At 42.7% G+C, this 12,747-nt stretch overlaps 1 protein-coding gene across 1 annotated transcript in view; it reads right to left on the bottom strand.

The window, feature by feature from the left end:
• Window positions 1–744: 744 nt before the first annotated feature.
• The window catches only part of PEX14 (peroxisomal biogenesis factor 14), a 79,196-nt gene continuing 67,193 nt past the window's right edge, over window positions 745–12,747 (bottom strand). The window contains exons 5-9 of the mRNA XM_054849363.1: window positions 11,793–11,878; window positions 9,478–9,580; window positions 8,111–8,208; window positions 4,791–4,882; window positions 745–2,592 (exon numbers count right to left, since the gene is read on the bottom strand). Of these exons, the coding sequence (XP_054705338.1) occupies window positions 2,127–2,592; window positions 4,791–4,882; window positions 8,111–8,208; window positions 9,478–9,580; window positions 11,793–11,878 (845 nt within the window). The 3' untranslated portion in view covers window positions 745–2,126. The remainder of the gene's footprint in view (window positions 2,593–4,790; window positions 4,883–8,110; window positions 8,209–9,477; window positions 9,581–11,792; window positions 11,879–12,747) is intronic.

Below are 12,747 nucleotides of genomic sequence, written 5' to 3' on the forward strand. Positions count from 1 at the left end.
CTCACTCCTGGGGAAGATATTCGTCCATTTAAGGAATGAGAAATCATCACATTCAGCAGCAGGTCTAAATACAGTAATATGAAGGTCCCTTTCGCTCCCCCTGAGCAGGAAAATGTCACTGTGTACCAGACACCCAAATACTCAGGAATCAAGTAAATCCCTCATTTTTCAGAAGGGAGCCAAATACTTCTGTTGAACAAAGATGGGACTGCAGTAGCTACAAATTACTTGCTGCACGCCATTTCTTTCAATGGCTTCTGTACTGACATGGCAGGGTTAGACCAGTCATGGGATATGGCACAGCATTCCCTGCTGGGAGATAAGAGTGAGGGGCCATGGGATATCTCACACACTCCCTTCAGCACCTCCTGCTGCCGGGGCTGGAAAAGAGGGGAATGCTGCATTCTGCACCCTGCAGAGCCTCCTGCTGGGAGGAAAGGAACTGGAATAGCTGCATTTTACTCACTGGACGATACATTCATCTCACCCTCTGCAACATCGGAGACAGCCTAGCATTACAGTATTGCTGGAGCTATTTATGGTGCATCTTACAGTGCACTTACACCATTCTCTACACTGCCTCCTACTGAGATAAGCCAGTATTGGAGCAGTCAGAACATCAATCACAGAAAACATTTTATAAGTACTGAATTTCTGTAACAGTCCCTTTTCCCTCCCTTTACCACCCTGCATGCATCTTTCTCCCCAAAATAAGAGCCACAGTAATCCAGTATCAGCCTGGTGTTAAATAGTGGTAACTCATATTTATTACAATTATATACAATCGTATTTTATATTTGAAATCTATACATGATCACACAGACGAGCACACTTGCTTGGTGAGGACAGTGAGACTCAGTTGTTACAAGAATTGCTCTGCTAAGAGGCTCTGATGCAGTGAATAATATAATTGGACACCACCGTTTTACCAGCTGAGAACACAATGCTGCAAATGAGAAGTTTCAAAATTCACTGGTTTAATTTGGGTATAGCCCCAATGGGGCGAAGAAAGGCTGGACTTGGCAAGAAGGGTCAGTGGTATACCTCAGAGCTGGAACTGTTCCCTCTTCTGTAAAGACTGCTTTGCTGAGGCAGGTGCCTGTCACTGGGTAGGTGCAGGTCTCAGCTGATCATTTACTATGGGTTTTCTCCTCATTTAGGGAGAAAAACAGGCTAAGAACCATTGCAAAGATTCAGAATTAACCAGCTATTTCAGCATCTGATATCACCTCATTCATTCATTCATTCAGGGCAGCTATAAATAAAATGCAAGATGTCAAAAACTGATGTGAGCTCCTTGTCTTTGGAGGAGGAAGGGTACTAATTGGGATGAGTGGGGTCAACTTCTTTCAAAGCCTTCTTTTACTGGGGGAGCAATCAGTAACAAAGCCATCTGTTCTCATGGATTTTACTGTGGCCACGAAAACCGGACTTGGTCCCTAGCAAGAGGCCACTTTGATGAGTGTAAGCATGTGGGGTGGAAACAGTGTCCTTTGGACCCCACAGAAATTTAGTGTTTTTAGATACTAGGTAGTTTCAAGGAATTTGAGGCTTGACACAAGGCTTGGAAGAGCCAAGACTGAGATCTGGTGAGGAATTCAGGGTTAAAACGTTCTTTTTTTTTGGCAACAGAGTATCAAGTAGCTTGAGAAAGAAAACAGAGGGTTATTTTGGGAAACAGAACTAGTTTGGGCCTTATGTGGGGATTAAAGGCTGGTGAAATCAAAGAGCTCAGGACAGATTGATTTCTGAAATTGGGTAGTAGGACTCTAGGATGCAGCAAAGAGGCTGACTGTTTCAGGAGAGATGGCGTTTTTGTAAGAGGACTTATTCTGTAGCTGTGGTGCATGGTAAGGCGATTGGTCTTCCAGCCTAGGCAGTGACCCCAGCTCATGGGGAGAAGGTGGGTCTGGGAGGGGAGAAGGCGCCACTGCAACACTGCAAAGCCCTGTGGTGAAACAGGGCCCACCTTGTTCACTGGGCAATCATGACCCTACTCAAGGTCAATCATGGGAGAATCACTGGAGGGGATAGTGGCACTTCTCTCCACAAAATGGGAGAGGCACTGGGGACAGTGCAGGAGGCTAGGGAAGATGTACAGCAGCAGCAGCAGAAGCCAGGGTGCCTTAGTCAATCTCATTCTCGTTGCTGGCTCCCTCAGGTCTTCGTAGCTTTTCCACTTGCTCATTGATCTGACCATCCCCTCCTCGCCGGTCCTCAGTCTGGACACCCAGACATTCCTCCTCATCCACATGGCTAACATCATCATCCTCATCGTCCTCTTCCTCCTCTTCATTCCTTTTGGTTTCCCTTTTCTCCTCCTCACCCTGCACCTCCATCCGCACTTGGCTCTTGACATCGATCACTGCCTTGTTGCCCTCCTCTGTGCTCAGTAGATGGCAGCTGACCTTTGAACCCTCAGGGCTGTGGTTCTCCTTGACTGGTGATGAGGTGGTAGACTCGTTGCTGACAGGTGAGATGTCACTGCTGCTATTATGGTTGGCAACAACAGGGTTGGAGGGTGAGCTTGGCTTCACTGGGATCTGCCATGACGGGATCTTAGGAGCCGAAGGGGAGGGAGGGAACTGCCTCCTTGGGGGAGGGGAAGAGGGGAAGAAAAGGAGAGAAAGGGGCTTTTATTAAAAACACTGAGGGGTTATCATCAGAGAGAACGGTATTTGCACTGGTGAAGCCATATAAAGCAGGACCGAAACTGCAAGTCTCCTTTGTCATAAATGAACAAAACCAAGGCCACTTCACTTCTTCAGCCAGAATCTCAAAGTGCTTTACAAGCACCCAGTAATCGAGCCTGCGCACAAGGAAAATATCACAGCTGGGCAATCTGAAGTACTAAAATGATCTGGTTTGGCCAATTTCAGAGAGTATGTTAGCACTCGGGAATGCTGCCTGTGGAAAGACATGAGTGTCCCTTTATAAAACAATCACTAATTAATTGGTAAAGAAAATTCCCACTGGAGCAAGAAGTCAGACACACCAGGTCCTTGTGCCTGAGCCAAGGAATTTCACCACCTGGCTCTCGCTTCCACTGTGATACACAGCTATTGCATGCTGGCTCATTACAATCCAGAGCCTATCTCCTAGTCCCAGCGTGCGCTCTACATGTTTGGGCCAGGTCCTGGCTGCTGCAAACTGGTTCAGCGTCTCTGACTTGAATGGAGTCATGCTAGCCTGCACCAGCTGATAAAGCTGGCTGCTCTGTCCTCAAGTCCTTTCCAGGTGGGCTTTAAGGATTTGACAGTGACAGGCTAATGCCCAGCCCTAATCGGAGAATCCAAGTATCAAACAGGACAAATATCAGTGCAGTGGGGAGCACTGGTGCCCTCAGAAAGTCATCCATCATGAAGAGCAAAGCAAAAAAGCATGTCTGATCTAGTACTCCCCACGCATCCTTGCTTGTGTACGTGAAAAGTGAGGGTATGAAGAGGTATCAGATCAAGCTCTGAAAAGGATGCTATGTGGCAGGGAGTTCTCATGCCCCTCAGGTGAGCTGGTTAGTGCCACGGACAAGACTAGAGCAGACAAAAACTGGCTGCTCTCCTACAGTGAGCGCTCAAACACAACAGATTTCGTTTTCTTAGACTGAACTAGGAACAGTAATTGCTCTCACCTCCCTCTTCCTGCTGTCACCACCAGCCATCGAAGAACTCTGCTGATCTAACCTCCATCTCCTGTGAGTGCAATAAGCTAATGTCTGCATTATTCAACCAGTATCATAAATGCAATCAACAAATTCAATCTGGAGACTTTCTTGGCTCCGGTGTTGCTGCTGCCTCCTCACTGCAGAAACATTTGCCTTTTTATTAAAAAACAACACCCAAAAAGCACTTATCCCGCAGCTGCAAGTTTCCCGTTGCTGAAGAGGTGTCATTAAGTAATGCTGTCTCCCCAGCAGTGATGCTTGTATGACCAAACTTAACAGACAGTAACTTCGTGTGTCTCCTCAATCCTCCAAAGCTTTCTACTGTGACTCCTGGGAGGAATGGGAGGTGTAGCAAGAATTTAAAAGGCTATTAAAGACAATACGCTTTTCAGACTTCTGAAAAGCCCACTTGCTGAGATCCAGAACATGTCTAGTCCAATCTTAGACTGATCTTTGAAGTCCATCTCTTAGGAAACAGATGACTTGAGAAGATTTAGTTACGTGTAGAAGGAGTCATATCAGAGTGAAAGGATCAATAGCTGAAAAGCTAGATAAACTCTTAAGTAATTTACTTGGAAAAAAAGAATTTCATCAAGAACTGAGATCTGATCCCTGTTCTTAGGACTGTCCCACAGGCTGGGATTTATATCACCTCATTTCAGACATCTACTACATTATAAGATGTCTATTACCTGAGTTAGCTAATTGAGAGAAACAGGCTCTGCTGAAGTGCGACTCTTTTCACTCTGGTTATGCCCTAACCATGAACAGGTCAGCTGAACTGTGACTCCCTCTGTAACAGAATGCAGGTGCAGATGCAGTCAATACCTCAATCTAGGTGAGAGGCATCCTAACTGTGGTGAATGGCAGAAAATTCCCCTATCGTAAACAAAAAGGAAGAATCTTCTTAATTACACAAAGCGCTCTGTGATTTAAGGCAAGTTTGAAAAGCATTTTGAGACCTGCAAACAGAAAGTGATAGTGGAGTGCAAAGTGGTATTATTAAAATAGCAATAACAGGATATAGAGCTAGTTCCTGTTGGAAATTACTTTCCTCTCCATGATTGAAAGAATCCCAGAAAGCAACCCTTTCCCAACACAATAATTTGCTCACATATTCCGTCCATACCGGTTCAGGAGAAGTCCTTTTAATGAGTAGATCTCGGATTTCAATTCATTAATATTCTGCGACTCCAGAATCCAGTTGGTGGAAGTTGTGGCCTAGAACATGAAAAACAAGACATAAAGATCAAAGTATGAACTGGGAGATAGTTCACAAATGTCACTTTTTTTTATGTTATCCTCCCATCTGGGAATCTTGAGCCCTGAGGATAACATACATAAGCTCTATCATTTAAAATCTCTCAGATCTGAGCAAAACAACTTCCACAATAAAGAAGCACCTGAATGAGTCCCAACGATGATCAGAAATAGTAATTGTCTCAAGGTGCTACACCTATTCAAATATTTGCTGTCCGTTTGGGGGACTCACTAATATTGTCTCCAACATACCATGCACAACCATTGCTGAAGCATCTCAAGAGGACTTTCTTTTTTGATTAGGAGGCCAGCGCTCGTGAGAGTTCAGACAAAGCTAGGTCTACATAGGATGTTTTCCACCAACACATGAGATAGAGGACAATACACAAAGTAGTAAACCAAATCATTTGACACTGACCTAATGAATGATTTCTAGAGAAGAAGAACTAGAATTAGGATCCTGAAAGGCACTGGGAGTTGCACCGAATCAGGTCCTTTACTCTTTCCTGTTACTGCACTTCGCTGAAGCAACAGATTCAAATATTATATATTAACAACTATTTTAAAATAATTTGTTAATTTCTCCTAAATCATGAAATAAAGAATTTATTATCTGCACTCTGTGGTGTTTGTTCAGAGGTGGGTTGATAAATCAATGCTTGAAAGTTGCAAAAATTTTCCCTACTAGATCTGACGAATTAGAGCTATGCTTGAGTTACTAGATAGTATCTCCAGCAAGCAGCTGGGCTAAGCACTGTCTCTTGGATATTTCAAGGCAGTGAATGCAATTTGGTGGGGAAAGATGATAAGTAACTCATGGAAGCCTGGTACAGCTGCTGTCAGCACTGCATCAGAATTGCTATGGGATATCAGGCAGAAATTAGAGTAGGGTAACAACTGAGGAGAACATGCTGCAGATAATAATTTGGCAATCTTTCTTTTAACCCTTTTGGGAACTTGAGAAATGAGGGGAACATTCTGAAAGACAGATCATGGCCTATGGTTACCCCATCCTATCAGTCTAGCAACTCCTGTAGCAATGGGCTGAGTATGGGACCAAAGAACACTCATATCTAGCACCTCCCATTATAATTTCTGCTGAAAGCCATTAGGAATCAACCCATTTGTGAGCATTGCTCCAGACCTACTCCTAATAAATCTTCTGACAAAGGAAGCCAGGACTGGAATAACACAAAACTCCTCCTCAGCAGTTCCTGCTAGATGTAGCCAGAACTGGTTGTTCCTGCTTATTCTTTAAACAGACTTCAGCTAGTGCTGAGTAACCCTGAACACCTTCGCAGCCAGCACTCCTCACAGTGACTTCTGGGCTGTGAACCCAGTGAGCTGGGAGAGGCTCAGTCTGTAGTAGCTGTGATATACACAGATGCGTTCCCTTGGGATTCACACTCCCAGCCCTCAGACAGCAAGAATCCAGGAGCCACTGTTCTGGCTTTCCAAGACCTTGAAAGCTACAGCAGCACATTAACAAGGGAGTGATTTCCACTCACTGGCCTGCAAAGGACTCAAATTTCCAAAACACATATGGTGCCAGATGCCTAGGATTTCGAAATAAAATCTGACATCTGGGGCTTTTTAGTCAGTCTCTTTAAAAAACAGTTGTAGAAAATTCAAGCCTTGAATTTTTATGTACGTTTTTTAATTACTTAAAGTCCCTCTTTTTAATTTTTTACAGCATGCCAGTAGGAGTTTGAAAAGCAGATATAAAAACTTACATTACAGCTGAGAAAACACAGCTTTTATTCTTTGGTTTGTGGGGTTGCCCAAGTTTTTCTTTGTACACATGAGGTTTAGATATCATAACAATGTGTGCTACCATTTCAGTGCAGGGGGTAGAGAGGGGGGAGGAAAAACTTCTTCAAGACTCTCTAAACCACCAATACTCTTATGCCCTTTTTCCTTCTTAAAGCTCAACATGTGGTCTTAATCTTAACACTTAAGACCTGAAAACAGTTTTCCAATTTCCGGACTGGCTCCAGGCCACTGACAGGCCACAGTTCCCAAGGAAAATTGAAGTAGAGTGTTGTGACCATAAACTGGCTTTCATGGTTGGGTTTACAGCTGTGCCACTGAGGGATTCCTACTGTACAGTGTGCACACCACATAGTCAGCTGTGGCCCACCAGTTACACACCATCAAAGGGTTTGTACGAGATTAAAGTATAGGGAAGGGGAGAAGACAACTCTTCATGCTATAGGTAAAAAACTGTAAGCATTGTCTAAAGGATTTCCCAGTAAAAAGAAAAATCTTTCCCTGTACAGAGAATAGTGCAAGATGACCGGGCCCTGAATAATCACAAGTTGGTGAGTGAAAGAAGACTTCATCTCTGTGTGACTGGTTCAAATCCATCCCACCTTACATGTATGTAACCAACACCTACTGATTGATAGAATGCTTAGGCCAATGGCTGCAAAGTACTTTGGGGATGAAAAGCACTAATTCTCATTGCCAGAAAGAAAATCAATTTTGGTTAAAAGTGGTTACTTGTAGTTACACATGTAACAACACAAACTAGTCAGAACTGATGGTTTTATTGCCAGGGTCAAGTCAAGAGTCAAGGGGAATGAGCCACTGTGTGTCACTAACGTGGTTGTGATGGGGCCAAGTGTTACACTGAGATGACCAAAACCATTGAAAGAAGAAACCAAATAGTAAGAATGCTCAGCCACTAACTGACCTGGATCTGAACAAGTGACTTAAATACAGTAATTTAAGTGTGTGCTTGGCTGAACAGGATTAAGTCATTGTTTTGACAATGTACAAGGGCACAGGAGAAGTATAAACATGTAAAATTACATATTACACACAAATAAAACCTCTACACACTGGCCTTTACCTCTTTTGGGCAGTGGACTAACAGCGCAATTCAATTATTTCATCTCAAATAGCAGAAGACACAGAGATGAGGCCTCAGACACACAGGCTGCATACAAACCTATAGAGCAAAGCCCTCTCAGAAGTTAGATGTATTTCACTGAGTACGCAATTAATATCCAGTGCTTTAAACAGCCTATGGAGAAGTCAGATGCAGAAAAACTGGCTGGGGATATGACCAAGCTGAAGGCTGGACTGTGAACCTAATAAGGTGTTTTCCATGAGCCCACAAAAGAAGCCATGCATGTTCCAAAGAAGATGATGATGTTCTAAAGATAAAGAGCTGGAAGCGGATACCTTAGAAGCAGCCAGTTCTTGGGTGAGCTCCTGGATTTTCTGTTGTTGCTGGATTAGCAGTTCCTGGACAGCTGCTAAAGTTGTCTGTAACTGAGTCACTGTGAGGGAAAAAGCAGGAGAGCATTAAACTGAGATACATGCACGTATACACACTCACACACGTCCTTCCTGCTGTCTAGCTACAAAGATGCCTCTATTCCTACTATATTTAATTTATCTACACCCGCCTGCTCACTTTAATCCATATGATTTATCTGCACTATGGGTAATCTACCTGCACTGCATCTAACCTCCAGTATTTCTAGTTTATCTTTCCATTGTATAGATGTCTATAGCCCACAGTATATCCGTCCAAAACCTCTCCCTTCTAATTATATTGGTTTATGATTTGTATATCTCCCTGAACTTACACAATGTTTGTATCATTTATCTATCCTGGGCCTCACGCAGGCAAACACTGGGGCTGGCTCCAATCTGGGAAGAGGCTGGTCTCAGGATTGACCAGAGTATCATGAGAAATGAAAGATGTTTTTCTTCTCACCCTCCACTAAAAAGTGTAATTAGCATCCTCCCACTCTCAAGACACCAGCTCCTTCAACCCCAACATCTTCAACAAACTTCCTGCTGAAAATCATACTTTTTTTCATCCCACCAACTGAATATACTTTGCACTTTTCTGCTTTTATTTCAAGATAACACCCTGTATTCCCCTCTTACACCCCAACAAACACCGAAGAACTTCTGCTGGACTCCACCTCCAGCTGTAGGAGAACTTTTTCTACTTTGGTACTTTATCCAAAGCTTCCAGGCAGTAAACAAGCTGATAAAATAAAATAAAATTAAAAACTCTATTGGTGTGACAGGTAACAGCTAATCCAGACCATCATTAGGGCATTGGGTAATGAACAGACACCCTATAGAGTCAATAACAGAGAAGGTGGCTAAGGTCAGGGAGGCTCAGTAATTACAGACTCTCCTGACCCTTCCTCGGATTTTCAGATGGAAGGTGGAGGGAAAACACCAAAAAAAAGCCCCTGAAAACATCAGAGAAGCAGAAATTAAAAATGAACTTTACAGCCCTCCGAAAGGCTGTCATTTTATTCCCCTTATTAATATTCTGAGGTTGGGAGCCTTTCCGTAAAAACATAATTAATTGAGGCCGCGCCGACAGTAAACAAGCAATTTCAAATTAAACCGAAATGACGGCGGCTTCATTTGCAAATGTGAACAGATTCTCAGAGCAGATAAATGAAGTCACCACATAAAGTGGAGATGGAGGGGAAAAAAAAGGGTGGGGGTCTTGGCAGAATGGAGGATACAGGGAGAAAGGCTTTGAGGGGTGAATTGATGGAGTCATTAATCTTTACCTGTCTGTGTCACGCTGCCACTCATCTCAGAAATGTTTGACTCAATCCTCTGAAGTTGTTTCCTGTCTTCTTTGCCTCCCATGATGAGAGGAAGCAGGTATTTCTGCATGGAGTACAGAAACTTTTTTAGGAAATAGGGATATGCAAAGCGGTCTTTCGAATTTACCTGAAACTTTCTCAAAGCCCACCACCCAAACCTCAGCCTTTATCACAGAGCTAATGATCATGTATCCACACACCTGACTGAGAAAAGAAATTCCCTCTACAGCAGGCATTAAATGAAGTTGAAGAAGAGAAGATATGAATTCTGTGGTTACATTTTTGGAGGTGCTAAAAACCAGTTCTGAACTCCATTTAAGGTTTCCTGGGACAGTTCTCAGTCCAGAGAAACATCCATCACATGTAAAGTACAATTTCAGATCTTATGCTCTCAAATGCGAACACACTGATGTGTCACAACATTTAAGCTACATCCACAAGGCAAGAAATGCAGAAGTGGGAAGAAGAGGAGAAAGGCCCAGAAAAGGCCAGAGGAAGCACAAGCCAGGACATGAGAGGTATTATAAAATCTTTTGAACCTTGGCAGGGGAAAGGTTACAAGTCACAGAAGGAAAAGCAGAGATCTAGAGCACATGGAAGAGAGCTAAGGAACCAGGGCTAAAAGAAGTGAGAACCAAACTAGTACAGGATGGGAGGCAGTTCAGTGACACTGTACACAGCCATCAAATCTACCTCATTCTGCCCTTGCAGAGGAGGGACTGGATCTAATAGGTCACAACTCACACTTAATAGCACTGGTTTAAGATTTCAGTGTCGCTGTACACAGTTCTTACCCTCACAAACCACATGTACATGTACATGTTTACACTCAGACATTCTGAAAAGCAAATAGCTTTGATGACTTTCATAAACAGCTCTCTCTTCATCTTCACAGAAACACATGGACAACTATGTTTTATCCTAGCATCCTATCTTTCATATAAAAATCACTATTTGCAAACTCCCTCAAAATCCCTTGAAGGACAGAGGGACTTTATCAATCTCCAAAGATTTCTTACTCCTATAAAAGAATATGGGTCTCTGCTAGGCACACAATATGCCTTATGAGGTTTGGATAGAGAGCAGAGCAAGATCTGTTAACAAAGAATATAGCAGTAGGATATACTAACAATATGAGTGACATTATGCCAAAAAATTTATGTAAATCATCAATATGTGTTAGATATGTGTCATTTAGTAACAGTAATGTGTTCAGGTCTGCGAGGCCCAGCAGCTGTTGTCTCATCATCTCTCTGGACACTTATCAGCTCCACCATTCTTTGCAAGAATGAAAAAATCAGTAAGGTTGGCATCACTACTTCAATATAAAATCACAGGGATAACATATCTCAGTAAAAAGCCATTCTCTTAAATCACGTCACTTTACTTTCATAGATGGAACATGTTGCTTAATTGTGCCTCTCTCAGCCTGACAGCCAGAAAATTAATGATAGGACAGAATAAGAAAAGTAGTTTTAAACTAGAAGGCCAAGACTTTTATTTGTAAAATAGATTTTACTAAGCAAGGCAGTAATAGTTAATTAAAGAACGAACGACGTGAAAACCATCAACCTCTCATTAAGTCTTCATCTCTATCCCTTTTTCAAAATAAACCACAACTTCTACTGGACCAAAGCTCTGTACACTCAGTGTTGACCTGAACCACTTATGTCTTTCTATGCAGCCACAGGATATGATTGTTTACCAAAGACATTATCTAATGTCATTTACCACATTGCTGGAAAGCAAATCCAGAGTGAAAGAACGTGTTCAAGTGGAGAGCAGAATCATGCTTGCTTTACCTTGTTCTAAGCACACTGGAGTAGAACTACAGGATGTACGCCAGATCTGGAAATTAGCACCTCCTTTTCAACTTTCTGATCGATCAAAGAAGATTCTTTCCTACTCAGGGTGCAGGATCACCAGTGGACAAATCATTAGACTGGGGCTATGACAGTAATGTCTGCTGGCCAGTGCTGGGAAGATCCCTTTACTGAACTGTGCTCAGTTTCCCCAACTTAAAAAATTTCAAAATATATATACAGGATGAAAATGACCTTGTTTCTAGCAGTTTGAGATCCACTGCTAAAAACTAGTTTTGTTCGCTTGCTTTGCTTTTTGACTCTGCATTTTCTACACTTCTCAAATAGACCAATGTCAGTGCCAGTGAGAACAGATATGCTTCACCAACTTGGAACCAACATGATCATTTGGACACAAGCAGCATAACATTGTTCTCTCAGAGCACAGTGTAAGAGTAGTGAGGGAGTTATTACCTTGTAGAGCTGGTGGAATCCAAAGGCAATTCCTGCCATTATGATAGCCAAAGCCCCATAATCTCGCCATCTGGAGCCAGGTGGATCTAAAGGCCAAAATCAAGAAATAATCATAGTCAGAACTGCAGGTGACAACATTTTCATACACCCATTTTATCAGAAGAAAGAAGAACGAATAATGCCAGTTCTGCTGTTTCTCAGCAGGCGTAGATTTACTGAGCAGCGGACATTAAGATGCTGGTAGTCCCTCAGGCACATTGTGCAGGCTTCTGGCCCTAGGCCATTGAAACATCTGTCCAGACCTCTAGCATTGACACTGGCCTTGCACAAGGTGTCAAAGGGAAACAAATCACAGCAGCAATTAAAAAAGTTCCATCAAGCTGTTTTGCCCTACTCTTTCCTCACAGAAGGCACTCTGAACCCTACTGCACTTTCCCCAGATAACTGTCTGTGGTGTTAGTGCTTGCTAAGGTTAACTCATTACTTGAATACCAATTGTTCTTCACTACCATAATTTTTGAAAATGGGGACAGAGTCAGAGACCCAGAAGAGTACAGAAAAAAAGAAAGAAGGAAGCGTTTTGAGAAAGAAGAGAAATCAAGGCAATAAATGGGTTTATGAACACTGTGTCAGCAATTATGGACCATTTCAATAAGGAAGAATCCAGTGTCTTTCAGCCTGAATCACAAATAGGGACAAAAGCACAAATAAAGAACAAAGACAAAATATGCAATTAAATATCTACAGAGAGAGGTAAAGAAGTAGATAAAAGCTTGAGATATTTAACACACAGTTCTGCACAGAAGCTTAGAGACTCCACAGAGCAAAACAAAGATATGGCATGCTCACTCCTTCAAGAAGGATCAGAAGACACCTGTAGTTTTCCACCAGCTTTATCCTTTCACCTCCTTCGCAGTTCCCTTAACGACTCTTGTACTGCCCCCAGTTTTCTTTA

This window comes from Grus americana, chromosome 21, assembly GCF_028858705.1.
Source record: "Grus americana isolate bGruAme1 chromosome 21, bGruAme1.mat, whole genome shotgun sequence".
NCBI classification, from domain to species: domain Eukaryota; kingdom Metazoa; phylum Chordata; class Aves; order Gruiformes; family Gruidae; genus Grus; species Grus americana.